The sequence below is a fragment of the Micromesistius poutassou genome (genome assembly GCF_964030765.1).
Source record: "Micromesistius poutassou genome assembly, chromosome: 2".
Taxonomy (NCBI): Eukaryota; Metazoa; Chordata; class Actinopteri; order Gadiformes; family Gadidae; genus Micromesistius; species Micromesistius poutassou.
The window spans coordinates 20,326,945-20,345,641 of record NC_140272.1 but is presented as its reverse complement, the minus strand read 5'-3'; the positions used below and the strand labels follow the sequence as shown (position 1 = coordinate 20,345,641).

The following is an 18,697-nucleotide window of genomic DNA, read 5'->3' as shown; positions in this document are numbered from 1 at the left end:
ACGTTGAGGTAAACATACATAACTTATGTGTAATTAAAGTGTAATTAAATTGACCGACTTAACTTATTCCGTACATTCTGAAAGAAAAACATTTGTTTTATGGGTTTTTATTTTAACAGTAAAAAATAAAAATAAAGTCAAAGAATGTATGTTTTCTTTCATAATTTACTTTAAAGAGTGAGGGCGCCAAGAGAAGATAGAGCCAAGACAAGTGCGCTTCCAATCTCTCCTCACAACGGAGCCAGCGTCAACAGTGCCCTCTTGTGGCGGAATGGATAAAAGCATTGCCGCGCATAGCCATCGGGGAAGAAGGGCCTCTTCTTTCCCATGTATACCTACTGCAAATATGAGGTGTCCAAATGTTTTTTTAATGTTTTGTTAGAATGCTAAAATAGGCCTGTCACAGAAAGATAGCTAGAAATGTTGTTCTCAGATCTGTTACCTAACCTCAAAGCGGTTCTCCCCCCATCTACCGGCCATGTGATTGATTACACTCTGAGCACAAACTAAAACTAATGCTTGCAGGAAGGAGGAGATCCACAAGCGTTTGATCTAGATACATTTATATCCGCACTAAAATGTCTGTCGAATAATATCCGGTATGTTGTATCATCCGGGAGCCGAGCAACAAGCAACGTGCCACCATTAGCGTTGATCCGAAAGAGAAGGCTAATGGGATTAATGAGATTACGACTGCTAGCGTTAGCTCGTTAAAGCTAACAACCGTAAAATAACGTCGTCAAAACGGCAACATCGTACCGCCGGTTTGATACGCTCGTCGTTTGCACTGAGTTTTAACATCAACAATCGTCGGGGTTTGTCTTTAGATATTATGAAAACGATTAGAAGTATCTCACACGGTTTATCTTCCATTGTAGGACAAAATGGCTGTGTTGGTCCCATGGTGTAATGGTTAGCACTCTGGACTTTGAATCCAGCGATCCGAGTTCAAATCTCGGTGGGACCTCGTCCTTTTGAGAGTTTTTAGTGCACCTCATTTACATAATTTATAACAAAATAGGCTACAACCTTGCATCGGTATGTAACTTAATTTAAAGGCAGTGCGTCATATTTAGAGTATCTCACTATTGAGGTGTTTGAGGATACATATACTGTCAAAAGAGTTGGCCTACATATTATTTGTAGTTAAAAAAAAAAACTAAACCAACAAAAATGAAACAAACTAAATACACAGGTTTAGTAAATTCAATATACGTATATATAGTCCCTCCATGTAATTAGTTTATATGTTTATGTACTATATTGTACGTATACTATACATTTGTATACATATGTATACTACTCCCTAGCTACAGCTAAAAGCTCCTTCCTTCTCCAAAACCCCAAAACCTTTCTGTATCTCGTCCACCCCGCTGCTCCGCCACCTACCGTGACCTTCTACGGAGCCATTTTGTGAACTACTTTGTAAAAAGGACGGATGACATATGCTTCTAAATTCACCACCTGATAATCCCCTCCACCACTCCATCCCCATGAGGTACGGGGTCCCTTCCCGGAACAACCTGCCCTCTTGACCCCATTCCCTCTCACCGTTCTCAGTCTACTGCTGCATCCTCATTCCTTTCGTCATTCATCTCATTACCGCCTCTTTGACTACGAAGTTTAACTGAGTTACGGCAGCGGGAGTGAACCCTCTTTGATAGAAAACCACACTTAACCTAATCTGATTTACCATAGAGTGACCCTGCTCTGCATACCTCCAGCAGACCGACCCTCATGACCCTCACCGGTCTGGATTCGAGGCTGGCCTCTCACATGAGACGGCCTGTCCCACTGCTGGGGTCCCTCAGGGGTCTGCCCTGGGTCCTCTCTCTTCTCTCTGTTCACCAAGTCACTGGCTTCAGTCATTCACCAGCGTGGCCTCTACTACCGCAGCTATGCAGAGGACACACGACTCAATTGGTGGTTGGTTCACGGTCGTAGCAGCATGAATGTGCCATTCATCCTCAGGGCTCATCCATTATGTGGTAGCCCGCATTGTGGATGAGTTCTCCCACTCTGCACCACTCCTCCGCACCCTGCACTGGCCATCGGTGGCTGTTCGCGTCCGATTAAAGTCGCGGGTACTTGCCTACCCTGATGTGAACGGCTCAGGCCCATCGTAGATCCAGGACACGGTCAAACCTCACGCCCTAGCCCGTCCCACATGCTCCATGACTGCCAGGCGGCTTGTTGTCCCCTGACTACATGGTTACCCAAGTAGCCTATCATCAAAATGTTGATTGTTTGCTGCCGTGGCTCCGGAATGATGGAATGAGCTGCCCACTGACGTCAGGACAGCTGAAACCCTCCTCCACTGCATGCTCAACACTCATCTGTTCACACTGCGTCTTTGGTCAGAGAAAAAAATAAAGAAACAAATTCTCTCTCGTTTCTATATAGGAACGCTGAAAGAAGTTCTTATTTGATGAGTTTTATGCTTCTTGCACTTAGGTTATATCTTAATCTTACAGACTTACTATTGAAAGTCCTTTTGGACAAAAGCATTAGCTTAATAAATGTATTTTATGTAATGTATATTATTATATTTTCTCTACTCTTAGTTAAACAAGTTGTCATTTCGGTGTCGCCCATGCAGAGATGCAAGTCAACAGAAGTATACATGGAGTATGCTTCGTCATCTCCCGTTTTTGCGACTTTGGATTCAGTGTATCCACTTTCTAATTGGGAACCTCCTGAAATCTTGCCAAAACCATATATAGAAACACACACTCCAGACACAGGCACACCAGGCTGGGGTGGACCGGGCACCCACCAACTGACACAGGCACACCAGACAACAGACACACCAGACAACAGACACAGACACACCAGACAACAGACACAGACACACCAGACAACTGACACAGGCACACCAGACAACAGACACACCAGACAACAGACACAGACACACCAGACAACAGACACAGGCACACCAGACAACAGACACAGACACACCAGACAACAGACACAGGCACACCAGACAACAGACACAGACACACCAGACAACAGACACAGACACACCAGACAACAGACACAGGCACACCAGACAACAGACACACCAGACATCAGACACAGGCACACCAGACAACAGACAGACACACCAGACAACAGACACAGGCACACCAGACAGTCACACCAGGCTGGGGTGGACCGGGCACCCACAGAGCAGCCAGGGAACCTGTTGTCACCTCCAAGGCTGCTGGCATCTCTTCATCTTCCAGCTGAGCTTTTTAATTAGATAAGGGATCATCCCTGGTGAATAGTGGATACCTGAGACTTGATTAATAACACTGTACAAATCCCAGGAGGGAAATTCAGGTGTTGCAGCATCAAGATTTAACAGCTCTATAATTGGAGATGGATGCTGTTTCAGCCAGATTAAAATAAATATGATTATGTCAGGAACGGGCTACAAGGTTTGGTAGGACCCAAACGCACAACAACGTGGATTCACAACAAAAGGCTTTACTTACTTACATATGAACAAGTACAAGGCAAAAAGCGCCGTGGCAAAATACACCCTCAATAGTGTAGGTAGTATGTACAATGCCCGACCCGTGAAGGGAACAAAGGGGGAGACTTAAATACACAAGACTAAACAAGACACAGGTGGGCAGGGAACGAGGTACAAACGAGAGGCAGGCGGACATTGGACAAAACACAAACTAGACACAGGTGAGGGGCGGAGACACATAATCACAAGACGAACCAGGGACGACAAGGAACAGGAAGTGAATTATGTGACACCAACCCATAACCGTGACAGATTACATGCAGAAGTTTCTATGGAGGGTTATTACTTTAGACTTACTGATCATGAGGGCATTATTGAGTACCGAACGCGATAAAAAATCGAGTGTTTCTAAAAATACACAATGGCCTACACTTATATTGACAGAGCTCTTTGATAGCTCTATAAAAATGTACATAAAAAAGCTATTTTTTTCAATAAGAAACCATACACATGTATTTGGTAAAAATGGTTTTGTTTTATTAGTATGAGCAAATCGTTGGAAACATTGTTTTATTCTCCACACTGTATAGAGGGCTTTAAAATATATTAGTTCTGTTATTAAACTTTTATTATAACTATATTATAATGTTATGAAAATGACGTGAACTGCAGCCACACAATGTGCTGCCTTTGCATATAAAACACACACAAAAATGCACACAGGTACTAAACACGCCAGGACCAGCAAAAAAAGTCTTTGGCTTTAGGTTCTTGGTCCTTTCTTCTTAAAAAGACCAAACTGTACATATGCTATATATGATCGTTGTTATATTGTTGTACAACAATGTTAAGGTACCAACATGTCATGTCACCCAGTCTGCCTGGTTAAACAGTGACCCTCAGACCACTTCTTAATCTAAGTCAGAATATTCTAGAAGCGCAAAAGGATAACTTTGAAATATTGATGGACTCAAACAACATTTTTTTTGAAAATGTGTATCTATGTGATGTTTGATTGTTGTGCAGACACCCAGGCTGTGGAATAACTGTGTTGTAACTCCGACAAGTAATCATGTTTCAATTTGTAATTTTTTTGGAAAAGCAAACCTTCCAAAGGTATTCAACATCAAAAATGGGTCTGAGCCACAGCCGTTAAGTCGTGTGGTTGTGAGTTGTGTAAGGTCCACAATGTGAGATTAAATTCATCTTTTGGTACATGAACATAAAAAAGAAGTTTGAAAAAAACCCAGAATAAAAAAGACTACAAAAATGTCTTGACAAGTTTTGTCGCTACAACTGCTGCTAGTCGAAACCATTCTTCTGTGACTGACTACACGATAAATTTGGTATTTCTGTAAAAAAAAATGGACAAAATAAAACCCCAAATTACTCACTCAAGCTCAAATAAGCTGCTGGTATACATTTCCAAAACATAAACACACGCACACACGCCACACGCACACACGCACACACACACGCACACACACACACACACACACACACACACACACACACACACACACACGCACACACACACACACACACACACCTCATTCAGAAGTAACTTGTTTACATGTAGAAGTCCTACGATGTTCTCATGAGTCTCATGTGTGTGAACTCATTTCATCGCCGCTGCTGCGGGCCCAGCATGACTTTGTTGATAAAGTTGACGATGGCGACGGCCGGCTGCTCCGGGTCGATCTCTGCAAACAGGTGACACACGTTCTCCGTTGTACTTCCTGTCCGCCGCGCCACAAAGCCAAATATCCTACGGGAAGGGCGGTGGGATTGGTCATAAGAAGAGGCTTATTGTTACTATATTGGATAATAACAACAACAACAACAACAAAAACCTTTCACAATTCCAGACAAATCAATTGTGTGTTGATCATTTGCCATGCAATTATCGCACGTATTTGGTAAAAGCAACACGGACTAACACAATACAAACAGTGAACACACAACCAAGCACACAACAGACCCAAGCACTTACTTGCTTGATGTGCTATTAGAGTTAGTCCACCTGAAGCACACAAACAGAGACGGAGACAAAAGCTTAGGACCATCTCTCTGACCAAATTCATCGCTTGGTCCAACCATTTAAACAGCCAAAAATATAGTCTATGGACAAAGTCACGAGAACAAAAACAAAAAGAACATTCAAGCTAGAGTTGGGCGATATACTCATAACTGTATACCTTCAAAAAATGTATCAATATATTACCATTTTATATTTACCATTATCACTGATCAGATCTCAATATTGCCATAATATCCATATATCGCCCACCTCTACTTTAATGTCCACTAGCTTCGCAGCCGACAAAGCTAAACGATTATGACAAATAAGAATGTTCAAGCAGGAGAGAGCTGGCAACGGTCTAGCCATAAGATACCATTTAAACCGTTCAAATCATACCACAACCCACCTCTGGTCTTTAGGGTCTAAACTGCTGAACGTCACACTGTTGATTGGGTAGTGTCTTCTGAAAAACAGCCTGGGTAGACGAAACCATACAGAGAAATAGTTTTCAGAATAGGTCATAATATGAATTCAAAACAATTGCCCAGCTGTAAAAATATATATTTTCAGTGTATGTAAAGTACATGTACGTTACTTCAATGCATTCTCATATTGTCTGTGGTCCCCGTGGAGTAAATACAGTAAGTTGATCTGAAACAGAACTCAGGCCCCGCTGGAGAACATAGACTTAGCCGTTAAAGTATGCGTTAAATGTCTGCTCCTAAATACCAATTCATCAAAAAGTCATCATTACTCAACAAGCTCACCATCCTGTTTAAACTAAACGCCAAACTACATCATTGTGACCTAATCTGGGCCGAGGTAAAACAACGAGTTGGGGTCTGAACCCAGCGGCGCTCGACAGCCCGGCCAGCGGACGACCTCGCTGCGGTTACTGAGAGGTACCTTCTCTTGCTGTCCGTCAGAGTGATGCCCTGCATGGACACTTTGAAGTGGACCACAGTGGCCGTGGGACGGGGACTCAGGGCCAGGGTGCACTTGGTTGCCTTGGAGATGGCCTGGGGCCCTGTCAGCGATTCGGTTTCCACAGAGTTCAGATACAACACATTGCATGCTGGGAAGAGACGGAAGACGACGAACAAACGGACATAGTGTTACAATTTGTTGAATAAATGTCCTTTATCTGTCCGCGTCGTGAGCCGGACAGTCTCGGCTCTCGCTAAAGCCCCATCTAAACATAACCATGAACAACCACACTGTTGGAGTGTCTTGATAAAGCGGGGTTCCATTATTACGCTACCTGCTCCTTGCTTGAGGAGATTTGCCGCTGTGCTCGTGTTGGTGACACTCTGTATCTCCTGGAGCTCCCCCACCAGATCTAGAACATCACAGTCACAGGATTACATCTCTGTGGTGTAACTCCATACACTGCACACACACACGGTGGGACAGCAGGGAACCATTAGAGATACCAACGATCCCACCCTACACGCAGCATATCGAGCGCCGAGAGGGTTTGGACCGATTCATTCAGCTAATGAAATAATTCAACTGTAAGCAATACTCAAAAGGACCGAAGCGATCCCCAGCCCCGGCGCTATGTATAGAGACAACGATACAGACAGATGAGTTACCTTTGTCCGGGACGAGCAGGGCACAGGGCAGGGAGATGGGAGTGATTGAATGCTGGTACACGAGCGCAGACAAACTTCCTGGAAGAACACGAGAGATACGGAAAGAGGATGACATAATCAAAATAAATCCAGACCGTCAATCGTGTAACCGGGCTGAGCGTGTCAAGCGTATCAGCGGATCTCATATCACAGGATATCAGCGCCCCCCCCTCCACCCCCCACAGTGCTACGAACCGAAGTAGGACTCGTTCTGACAGCCCTTGATCTTCACGCCCCGCGGGCCCGTCTCGATCAGGAAGTGTCTCACCAGCTGCTCCAGAGGATCTCCTGCCGCACAGAGAGGAGACGTCAACAGCGTCCTGTAGCCTCGCAGAAGGACTCAGGAGGGACGTTTGGGTTTGTCTGGTGCTGCAGAACTGAATCAACGTCTGCATGATTCAGCGTTGACTATTTTTTTTGGTTTAATATTAACAGGATGCAAATGAAGCATGAGAATGAGAAAACCCTCAGTAGATGTTGTGTTCAACTGAGTAGTTAATTATCAAATAGTTTGACACAATATACCTTCATTTCCTGTCTGGGATTAATAAGGTATCTTCTGTTTTGATCTAATCTTAAGCTACCCCAAAGAGCAGACCTTAATCTTTGAGCTATGTTAAGGCGGTCGGTCTCCACAGACCTTTGCTGGCGTTGAGGTTGGCGTTGAGGGGAGGAGTGGTGACCTTGAGGGCCAGGCCGTACGCCCCCTGGAAGGAGTTACTGTCCCTGATGAGGAAGGCCCCGGGCTCCTTGTCCTTCAACACGGCTATCGCTGCAGGACAAGCAGAGGAAGAAGGAGGTACAGTTGAGTCATTCAAGGCCGTGCTTGGCATTCAAAGGCCAACATTAACATCTCTCATGGATTGATGTTGTTACACAAAAGAGGGAAAATGACCATGAAAGTGCCTTCAAAGTTGGGCTGCAAGGTTATGGAAAAAATCTGAGTCACGATTATTTTTGGTCAATATTGAAATCATGATTATTCATATGATATATATATATTTTTAAACATAATGCATTCATTCAGCATTTCTCTCCAAAAAAACTTTGAAATTGCCCCTAAAAAAATACACAAAATGTTCAAATAGAAAATGTTCAAATAGAAAATAATGTACAAATATGTAAACTCGATTATATTAGTCGGAGATCGTTTGACCCAAAAATCTAAATCACGATTAAAATCCGATGAATTGCAACGCGCCCTGCAGCTGCCCCTACCTTGGTCCCTGGAGATGCCCGCCTTGTACCAGAACTTGGAGCTGTCCTGGACGAACTTGGCGTTGACCTTCGTCTCCGCCTCCTCCCTACCGCCGCACTGAGAGGACCCCCGCCTCCCCGGGGGGGGGGGCAGCTCGGCCACCGAGGGGCAGAAGGTGACGTGGTGCTGGCTGGACGACGACGACGACAAGGTGGAGGAGGCGGAGGAGGAGGAGGAGACGGAGACGGAGGAGGAGGAGACGGAGGAGGAGGAGGAGGTGGAGGCGGAGGAGGAGGAAGGCGCCGACGCGGCCCTGAGCAGCGCGCCGTGGCCGTTGAGCGCCAGCGGCGACGAGGAGAAGCGCTTCTTCTCGGGCAGCGGGGGCTGCGGCGCGGGGATGGTGACGGCGGTGTAGCCCGTGTAGGGCACGCGGGGCACGCTGAGCAGAGGGTAGTAGTACGACGCCAGCGGGAAGGTGGGGGTGCTGTAGCCGTCGGGCACCGGCGACGGCGGTTTGCTGGCGTCCGACGGGCTCTCCCGGTCGGGGGACGGCCTCCGGTCCGGGGCCCGCTGCGGGGAGGGGCCCCGGGCCGGGGAGGGGCCCCGGGCCGGGGAGCCCTGGGAGGAGCGGGCGGGGGACGACGGCGTGGAGCCGCCGCTGGACAGAGCGCCGTCTCTGCTGCGGCGGCGGCGGTCCGCTCCCGGGGCGTCCCCGGGGAGGGCGGAGCCGTTGAGCTGCACTTGGACGTTGGTCACCGACGGAACGGTGACGGCGGTCTGAGAGGACGTGTCCGATTGGCCGGGTTCCGTTGCACTTCCTGTCTCTCGGTCGTCTCCGCCGCCGTCGGCCGGCGACCCCGACCTCGGAGCGCGGGCGCCCGCGTCGGCTGACGGGTCTCTGGGCGAGCGGGGGGGTGGTGGAGGCGAGCGGGGGGGTGGTGGAGGCGAGCGGGGGGGTTGTGGAGGCGGCTCCAGCGGCGCTGGGGACGCGGCGTTGCTGGTGTCGTTGTTGGACTCCAGAGAGGAAGAGGACGCAGCTCGGTGGCTGGGCCCCTGGGGAGGGCTCTGGAGGGCCCTGCTGTCAACACACTCCTCTGTGATCCTGGAGGGAACGGGAAACGTCAAGGCTCGGGTCGGACAACTGGGAGAAACCAGCCAAAGTAAGAAGTACTTTCAACGATTTTGGAAGTCTCCAAAAGTCTCACCCCTCCTATCAGCCTCCTTCAGAGCCACTCACCACTAGCCTGCTAGCTCTAGCATTGGTTAGCCTTCACTAGCCTGCTACCTCTAGCATTGGTTAGCCTTCACTAGCCTGCTAGCTCTAGCATTGGTTAGCCTTCACTAGCCTGCTAGCTCTAGCATTGGTTAGCCTTCACTAGCCTGCTAGCTCTAGCATTGGTCGGCCCAGCCTTCACTAGCCTGCTAGCTCTAGCATTGGTCGGCCCAGCCTTCACTAGCCTGCTAGCTCTAGCATTGGTCGGCCCAGCCTTCACTAGCCTGCTAGCTCTAGCATTGGTCGGCCCAGCCTTCACTAGCCTGCTAGCTCTAGCATTGGTCGGCCCAGCCTTCACTAGCCTGCTAGCTCTAGCATTGGTCGGCCCAGCCTTCACTAGCCTGCTAGCTCTAGCATTGGTCGGCCCAGCCTTCACTAGCCTGCTAGCTCTAGCATTGGTCGGCCCAGCCTTGAGGAAGGCTCAGCCGTCGTGCACAGTGAGTAGGTAGGCTGGTAGGCCATGAATTAATTTAATTTGGGCAAATTGAAACGATGAGACATGCTTATTATAGGCCCGCGACAATTAAAAAGAAAAGTTAATTAGTCAGAGAATTTAATTTGTTGATTTCTGTCAGGATGTAAAGAAAATGTTGCGATGCTGCTACCCTAACAAGGTCTAGGAGGACGAGCTGAGGTGTCTGTTTGTGTCTGTAAGACCACCAACCTGACGTCGGACTGGGTCGGGGTGCTGCATATCAGCGTGTAGTCCTGGTCCACCTCCATCCCAGCAGAGCTTTCCTGGTCACTGGACGAACTCCGGGACTTGTTGTCCTTCAGGTCAGCCTGGGCCGATTGTTCTGAGGGTAAATAAAGAGTGAAACACGAAATATATTAGAGACAGTCTGTTGGTTTCATCAAAACACACACAGGACTTCCTTGCCCGAGGCTAGCCGAGTCAGCCAATCACAATGGACCAGCGATGGGGGGGGGGCCAGCGGGCGTACCTGTGTGGTGGGTGTCCCCCGGGGGGCCCCTGGCTCCGGCGGGGCTCTCCGCCGCCGGGCTCCTCCCAGGGGAGGCTCCGGGCGCGGGGCTGGTGGGAGGCAGCGGGGAGGAGGACCCGGACTGGTACCCCGACGCGTAGCCCCTGCTCTCGCGGCTCTCCGCCGGGGACGCCTGGTGAGGGACACAGGCGCAGGAGAGGTGGGCCGGCGGCGGCGGCGGCGGCGGCGGCGGCGTGCGGTAGCCCTGGTGGAGCACGAGCACCGAGCCCGCTGGGTCCGCGGTCTGGGGCGGCTCCAGGGGAGAGTGGCACACGCGGTACGGCTGCACGGCGGCCGCCTTGTGCTGCCAGAACTCGGCGGCCTCCCTCTGGGCCTCCCAGTGGCTGTCGGCCCACAGCGGGGGTCCGTCTCTGGCCTGCTGCTGTAGCTCCACCTCGCGGCCCCACTGCAGGCTCCCCGACTTGTCCGAGTGCAGCGGGTGGAACAGTCTCACCGCCGCCGACGACGACGACGCTGACGACTGGTGGTGGTGGTGGTGGTGGTGGTGCTCCCCCCTCCGGCCGGCGCAGTCCCTGCAGCCGCAGCCAGAGGGCGCCGCGGGGGGGTGGAAGAACAGCTCTCTGTAGGGGCCGCCGCCGCTGCTGCTGGGCGGCGGGAGGGAGGGCGGCCCGCGGCCCACCGGGTAGTGGACCAGGTGACACTCCTCCGGGGAGCAGGCCCGGCTGGAGGCGGGCAGGCTGTAGCTGTGGGGGTGGGGGTGGGCCAGCTCCGGGGTGGAGTGGGGGTAGCAGGCCCGGTGCACGCACAGCACGGGGGCGGGCGGACACTCCCAGGGCAGCTCCGGGAGCGGGTGGCCGCTGTGGCGGTGGTAGAGCTCCCCGTGGTGCAGGGCGTGGTGCGGGGGCGGGGAGAGGGGTCTGGACGGCAGCGCGGGCAGCGTGCGGCTCTTGGGGTTGTTCTTGGCGGCGGCGGCGGCGGCGGCGCGGTGGGCGTGATGGTGTTGGCCCTCTCTGGCCCTCTCCCAGCCCCCCTCCCCCGGCCTCCCCCCCGCCCCGGTGGGGCTGCAGCACGGACGGGGCCCCCCACCCCCCCCGCCGCGCCGGACGCCCTCCACCGCCGCCGGCCCCGACGGCTCGGCGTCGTCCAGGATGGCCGTCTCCCTCTCCCGCTCTCTGCCCCCCCTCCCGGCTCTGTCCGGCCCGTCCTCCTCCGGCCGCGTCGGGGAGGAGGAGGGGGAGGAGGAGGAGGGGGAGGAGGGGGGAGGGGCGGAGGGGCGGCCCGGGGCTGAGCTGAAGGGGGCGGGAGGCTGCGGCGCGGTGGCCGGCGTCTGGGGCCTCACGGTGGGGCTCAGAGACAGACGCACGGCCGCCGTCGACCCCGGGCCCCGTCGCTTACGCACCTGGGCGTACAGACTGCCGTCCAGAGGGCCCCGCGTGTGAGGGATCTCTGCATGGGGGGAGATATTACAGTTATGTACATATATATATATACATATATATCTCTATATATATATATGTGTGCAGCATATGTCACACTTGCCATGTTAATTGAATATAGTTCTCATTTAATTGTTTTTTAATTGCACATGTCCCTTTCAAATAAAATAAAGTGTTTGTGTTTTGTGTGTTGTGTATGTTTCTCGGAGTCACATTGTGTGACACACTAGCCAGTCTTTGAGGGATATAAAAAACCCTTTTACGTTTTTTTCTTCAAGCGTTTCATGTCTTTACGAGCAATAACATTTCCATCGCTGGGTGCATTCAACTAATTATCAAAGGGATCGGGAATTTAAATTGTAAATAAATCATTGCACGCATTAGAGTGACCTTTTCTTTACTGCAGGCGGATGGTGGGGATCTCTCTCACTATCTCTCTCTATCTCTCTCACTATCTCTCTATATCTCTCTCACTATCTCTCACTATCTCTCTATATCTCTCTCACTATCTCTCTCTCACTATCTCTCTATATCTCTCTCACTATCTCTCTCTCACTATCTCTCTATATCTCTCTCACTATCTCTCACTATCTCTCTCTCACTATCTCTCTCTTATCATCCCTATGTCCTTCTATTCTATTTCTATATTTCTCTCTTTGTGTGTGTGTGTGTGTGTGTGTCTGTGTGTGTGTGTGTGTGTGTGTGTGTGTGTGTGTGTGAGTCGTCTTACTCTCCAGGCTGTCTTGGTGGTGTAGGTTGAAGTTCTCGTAGGAGTCCCATCTCACCACCGGGTCGGCCGTGTTGTAGTCCACGGTGACGGATGGGTCGTTCTTCTGATATTCACGCCCTGGCCAAACACATTGCAGTTATTTTGATGAGAAGCACACAGTTTAATGATCATTAAAAAACAATCATTTATAACTGAGGATTCAAACTGTGCTTTATTGTTTGCTGAACATCAACTGTTAAAATATGTACTATTTTCAGTACAGACAAATGAATGCAACATTATGGTTTTGTTTTTTGAATCAGTTTTCCAATACTGTGGGGCTGCGGTCACATGCAGAGGGATCACTGTGACATGGGTTCAAGACGGAGCGGTGGTCACCTTTTATTTTATCTGGACCGCCGGAGAAGATAAACTCCACCGAGTTATCGGGAGGGAATCTGTCATCTGCAGAGAGACAAGCAAACAGAAAAGACAGCTGAGTAAATACTGTCAACAGTCATTTCTGTCTCAAGATATCATATCAACTCATATCAAAAGAAAAATATATTCGGCAAAATGAATACACGTGTACTTAATGTAGTTAAGTAATAAGTTATAAGTTAAGTAGTAGCGTGTGTGTGCGTGTGTGCATGTGTGCGTGTGTGTGCGTGCGTGCGTGCGTGCATGCGTGTGTGTGTGTGTGTGTGTGTGTGTGTGTGTGTGTGTGTGTGTGTGTGTGTGTGTGTGTGTGCGCGTGTGTGTGCGTGCGTGCGTGCATGCGTGCGTGCGTGCGTGTGTGTGTGTGTGTGTGCATGTGCGTGTACGTATGTGTGTGTCTATGCATGTATTCATTTGTGGAAAAAACTCTCTAAAAATAGAGTAGCGCAGTGCAGTGCAGTTCAACGTTCTATCATTTCTTTCATAAGGAGTCGGCGTCGCTGCATTTACACGCAGGCGTTGTCACGCAGCACTTAGGACACAGTTCAACTGTCCCCAGAGCGTGGCCTACTGAGGACAGCTGCTTCTGCTTCACCTCACCAGGCACCGCCACGCCTTATCTGATTCAAGTGTGTGTGTGTGTGTGTGTGTGTGTATAAACATAAAGTGCAATAGAAACGAGGATCTTGTATTCTGGAGAGCTGTTCACAGCGTTGTGGGATTTCAGCCTTTGCTGGGGAACAAGTGGTTCTTGCCCATAGGATCCCGTTTGTCGTGGAAATATGAATCATAACTATAATACACAATTATAAACCTTACATCAAGCTTGTTTATATAATTACTAGTCAATCTAAAAGGAACTGTTTACATTCTCCTTGGACCTTAAGATACCACCCTTCCTCTCTCTAACTGAGAGAGGTCAAGGTGGTTCAGATTTGCATTCCCACTGGAGCCACTGAGTCTGATACTGAGGCCAGGCCAATCCACTGACTTCTTTGTTGTGTAGATTTGTTGAACTATTGCAGCCCTGTCTCACAGACTTGCAGACATGTCCACTTCCCCCATAGTGTGTTACAAATTAACTTGGCCTCTCCCGCCAATCCTAAACTCTCCACAATGGTCACTCCCACTTTGTTAACTGTATACTCCCTACCCACAATGCAAACGTTTCCCTATAAGCATCTTGTTTACCGTTGTCTCACTGAATGTATCCTTGGTAACTTTGCTGCCTGTACTTTCCCATGATCATGCTCTAATATTAAATCAAATATTTCGCTGGCCGACGTGTCCTAAAAAGAAGTTTCTCTTCATCACCATTCATTTACTTCAACAGTCAGTTAACACTGGACTACGATCACGACTGTTTACACACTTGCACGGGTGTTCATAGTGCATTTACAACACATATGCATTTGAATTGAAGGTTAAAACACACATTTTCCGTCCGTAAAGTAAAGGAATGTGTGGGACTGCCTGCACAGACGGCCTGTTTGGCGTCTCCTGACCGAGCGCTCTGGCCCCCCCCTGCCACCAGGGGGCGTACCTGAGCAGGCCGAGTCCAGCTCAGTCTTGCCGAACCACAGCTGAGCTCCGTGGACCGTGCAGGTGTGGAACTGGACCCTGAACACCACCTCTCTCTGGGCGCTGCGCGGCCGCCGGTGGTAACACTTGACCTGGGGGTGGAGGGGTGGAGGGGGGGGGATAAAGACGTAGGTCTAAGGTACACAGACACAGCGGGCTTCCTTTGTGTGGATTCTAAATATAGATGCCTGCGTTCTATATCATGTTCTGTGATCAGGAGGCAGACTTGATGTTGCTGGTGTATAGTAGTCACTGTGAAAGCGTTGGGGTGCCGTCGTGCTAGGGCTGCTCGATTATGGAAAAAATCATAATCACGATTATTTTGGTCAATATTGAAATCTCGATTATGCAAACGATTATTTTTGAGTTTGAAAACATGATGCATTTATTCATAATTTCTCTCCAAAAAAACACTTTGTAAATGAGAACTTCGAAATTTCCCCTTAAAAATATACACAGAATGGTCAAATAGAAAATAAAGTCCAGATATGAATCCAGCTATTCTGCAATTTCTATTAAATTATTATTATTATTTTTTATTATTATTATTATTATTATTTTTTAATCATTTCAACTCGATTATATTAGTTTGGTGATCGCTTCACTCTGAAATCGAAATCGCGATCAAAATTCGATTAATCGCCCGGCCCTACGTCGTGGTATATATGAACACACAATTGATCGTACAACAAAATTGATTATACATTAACAAAAGTAGCAAAGGTGAGTCTAGGTAAATAATAAAAATAGGTACTTCTAATATTTGACAAAATCCTATGATTCATTTAAATGTCACGTTCACGCCAGTCTTTAGCAGCAGTGTGGCCTACTTTCAGCTGACCGTGAAGCGCTGTGTGTGTGTCATGATGTGCTGCGTCGTGTGTCAAACAGTACAAGCGTCTGTCCCTCACCATGATGTCCCCTTTTAACAGCAACGCTGGCTCCATGGTCACACACAGCTTCCTGGCTCTGGAGCTCTGGGGGTCACTGAAAAACACACACACACACACACACACACACACACACACACACAGGTACACACAGACACACACACACACACACACACACACACAAACATACACATGTAAACAAAATGTTTCACAGCAGAGTCCACTTGAAAGACATTAAACCAGTCTGGACACACCTCTATTTGGAAAACTACGTAAACGAAGTAAACACAAGCTGGTGTTAGAGTAATGGTCAGGCCTAATCCAAACACTGACAGAGGACGGTATAAACACGTCTGAGCCAGACGGCCAGAGGGCTGGAAGAGAGCCGGACAACGCAACTAGCAGAACAGGGTGACTTACTAGACGCCCGAGGTGTACACCAGCTGGAGGGACTGATAGATCTTCAGGAAGGGGTAGTAACCTACGACGAGACAGAGAGAGAGAGAGAGAGAGAGAGTCAGGACGGGGAAGGACCACACATTGAAAGCCAGTCAATGTTACTTGTGTAGTCCTTAACCCCCCCTGCAGAGCCTCACAGACCGACTGTATACAACGCCCCCCAACTCTAAGCCATCGACACGTTTAGGAGGAGCAAACATAATGTGGGCACGAAACAAAACCAAAAATGTTTAAGATGGAGACATAAGAAAACAGTAGATAAACAACAATCATGTCTGTTGGCTGGTTGGTGGACCTGAAATATTAAAAGAGCATTCAGAGTCGTGTTACCCAGGCCAGAGTACACATAGAGAAATGTTTGGTTGGACTCAATGTATTTGATGTATCATGACCGTATCATAACCGTATCACAAGCAGCCGGTGAGGGCGCCGTACTGGCTGTGGCACTGACCTCCCTCTGCCTGAAAGTTAGGCAGCGATGGAATGAGGACCTGCTGCAGGAACAGAGGACTGCTGTTCATCTTGATGGAGCCAGACAACAGACCGCCGAAGTAGTAGATGTACCTGAGGGGACGGACCGCCAGGAGCTCATGGCACTTTTCTTATTGATTTCATTTTGTATTGTAAATATTTGTTAAGCGTCTATGGCTTTTATAACTTTGAACTACAAAGTTGCACCAAACAACACCTTTAACATTAAAGTTACTGCAGGTAAGAGTTGAGAGTTGTAAAGAGCAGATTCTGAAACTAAACAGCCCCAAGAAACGTCCCCCTCTGCACCCCTCCTCCCTCCGTCTCTCTGCCATCGCCTTGTGTTGCGTTTCACACACTGATGATTGACAGGCAAGATAGATTCCCGGACCAATCATGAAAAAGAAAAATCCCTTATTGGTCCGAAATGATTCGGGAACGGTCTTAAATCTAAATCAGCGCATTTCATTCACTAATAGTTGACGGATAGCTACACCAATTCTAACAAATAACACTAAAATAATAGCCCTTAAATCTTACCTAAAGCACCTTAAACATGAATATGAACTGTATCTGACGACTGAAGGGACCACATTGGTTTAGTTTGAGCGTGAGGCGTGCGGGTGAGGAGAGAGTGGGTGAGGAGAGAGCGTACAGTGGGTGAGGAGAGAGCGGGTGAGGAGAGAGCGTGCAGCGGGTGATATGAGGGGGCTGCACCTGTTCTGGGAGGGCTGCAGAGAGGAGGAAACCTTATCCTCACAGAACTTCCTCATGGCCAGCGTTGTGAGCGCCTGCTCCGCCCTGTGGACAGTCAGCACCGCGTTAGGACCCCACACACTGAAGCCCCGTCTGTGCTGACCTTTGCAGAGACCACACAGCCCCCCTCCTGTCAGTGGCTGAGGTGTGTGAACCGCTGAACATTAGTGCTGCTTGGGTGATATGCATTTTTTTTATTTGCTCAACGTAACACTCTGAAATGCTTACACGCCGTTTTGACATAAACAGACCTAAGGCAGGCATGGTAAATGTTTTTTAAATGTGCAAAAAAATGACTTCATTTTAACATATTTCTTTGCTTCATTTTATTGCTGACGTTTAGCAACTCTGCAAAAATAAAATCCTGAGATCAGCACAAAAATGCACTAAAGAAACTTGAATGGGTTATGACAGCCCACAAGCTATTCATTATTAAATAATCGGGAGGCAGGAGAATCCCATTATGTTCTAGCATAAATGTGTGCAGAGGGAGAGCGGTAGTTTACCCTGCAGTTATCTTGCTGTAGTGCATGTAGGCGGCCACAATGACGCCCGTCTTTCCTTTGTTTCCCTATTCAACACAAAACCACAAAGGACCATTGTGACTCTGACCACTTCCAACCAGATGATTTAAGAGTTACAGGTCTATAAATATGACACACAATGCAACGCATAAACAGCAATAACAAGTGGGTGGATGACTGAATAACTGGATTATAATAGATCATGTGAATGACTTTCTATTCACTTTCTATTTCCCACAGCAGCAGCGGCCTCCCAGGGACCCTGCTGAACTGAACACGGACCTTGCAGTGCAGGACCACCACGTTCTGGGGGTCAGAGATCAGCCAGGTGTCCATGGCCTTGCACACAGCACAGATCCTGTCCAGCGGCGGGGCGTGGTGGTCGGGCCAGCCATAGTCCTGGACCTGCCCCCCGGGACCCAGAGAGAGAGGACCCAGAGAGAGAGAGGACCCAGAGAGAGAGGACCCAGAGAGAGAGGACCCAGAGAGAGAGGACCCAGAGAGAGAGGACCCAGAGAGAGAGGACCCAGAGAGAGAGGACCCAGAGAGAGAGGACCCAGAGAGAGAGAGGACCCAGAGAGAGAGGACCCAGAGAGAGAGGACCCAGAGAGAGAGGACCCAGAGAGAGAGGACCCAGAGAGAGAGGACCCAGAGAGAGAGAGGACCCAGAGAGAGAGGACCCAGAGAGAGAGAGGACCCAGAGAGAGAGGACCCAGAGAGAGAGGACCCAGAGAGAGAGAGGACCCAGAGAGAGAGAGGACCCAGAGAGAGAGAGCAATGGGAGAGTTCAGGGTCTCTCTGAGCTAGATGACCTCTTAAGATGACGCATTCTCACACAGAACATCACTTTTAGAAACATGACGCCGGCTTTACCATTTTTCTCAGAGCGTTTTTCCACAGTGCA

At 49.1% G+C, this 18,697-nt stretch overlaps 1 protein-coding gene and 1 non-coding gene across 5 annotated transcripts in view; one reads left to right on the top strand and one right to left on the bottom strand.

The window, feature by feature from the left end:
- The first annotated feature begins 895 nt into the window (after positions 1–895).
- Positions 896–967, top strand: AC3HAE_009734 (transfer RNA glutamine (anticodon UUG)). The gene has a single exon. It is a non-coding gene; the product is annotated as a tRNA-Gln (tRNA).
- A 3,027-nt stretch (positions 968–3,994) lies between these two features.
- The window catches only part of LOC311339123 (tensin-2-like), a 35,711-nt gene continuing 21,008 nt past the window's right edge, over positions 3,995–18,697 (bottom strand). The window contains exons 6-26 of one of the 4 annotated variants that reach the window (XR_014633195.1): positions 18,076–18,198; positions 17,776–17,840; positions 17,231–17,314; positions 16,494–16,606; positions 16,004–16,064; positions 15,605–15,680; positions 14,656–14,785; positions 13,074–13,139; positions 12,696–12,812; positions 10,530–11,975; positions 10,250–10,382; positions 8,333–9,414; positions 7,755–7,886; positions 7,310–7,402; positions 7,076–7,153; positions 6,742–6,819; positions 6,387–6,555; positions 5,887–5,955; positions 5,451–5,480; positions 5,007–5,225; positions 3,995–4,809 (exon numbers count right to left, since the gene is read on the bottom strand). Coding sequence is in view for 2 of the 4 variants with exons in the window: in XM_084464484.1 (XP_084320610.1) it covers positions 5,081–5,225; positions 5,451–5,480; positions 5,887–5,955; positions 6,387–6,555; positions 6,742–6,819; positions 7,076–7,153; positions 7,310–7,402; positions 7,755–7,886; positions 8,333–9,414; positions 10,250–10,382; positions 10,530–11,975; positions 12,696–12,812; positions 13,074–13,139; positions 14,656–14,785; positions 15,605–15,680; positions 16,004–16,064; positions 16,494–16,606; positions 17,231–17,314; positions 17,776–17,840; positions 18,076–18,198 (4,290 nt within the window). In the remaining 2 variants the exon portion in view is untranslated. Of the gene's footprint in view, positions 5,226–5,450; positions 5,481–5,886; positions 5,956–6,386; positions 6,556–6,741; positions 6,820–7,075; positions 7,154–7,309; positions 7,403–7,754; positions 7,887–8,332; positions 9,415–10,249; positions 10,383–10,529; positions 11,976–12,695; positions 12,813–13,073; positions 13,140–14,655; positions 14,786–15,604; positions 15,681–16,003; positions 16,065–16,493; positions 16,607–17,230; positions 17,315–17,775; positions 17,841–18,075; positions 18,199–18,697 lie in introns of all 4 variants that reach the window. The other 3 variants (XR_014633196.1, XM_084464484.1, XM_084464485.1) reach the window with 3 other exon arrangements.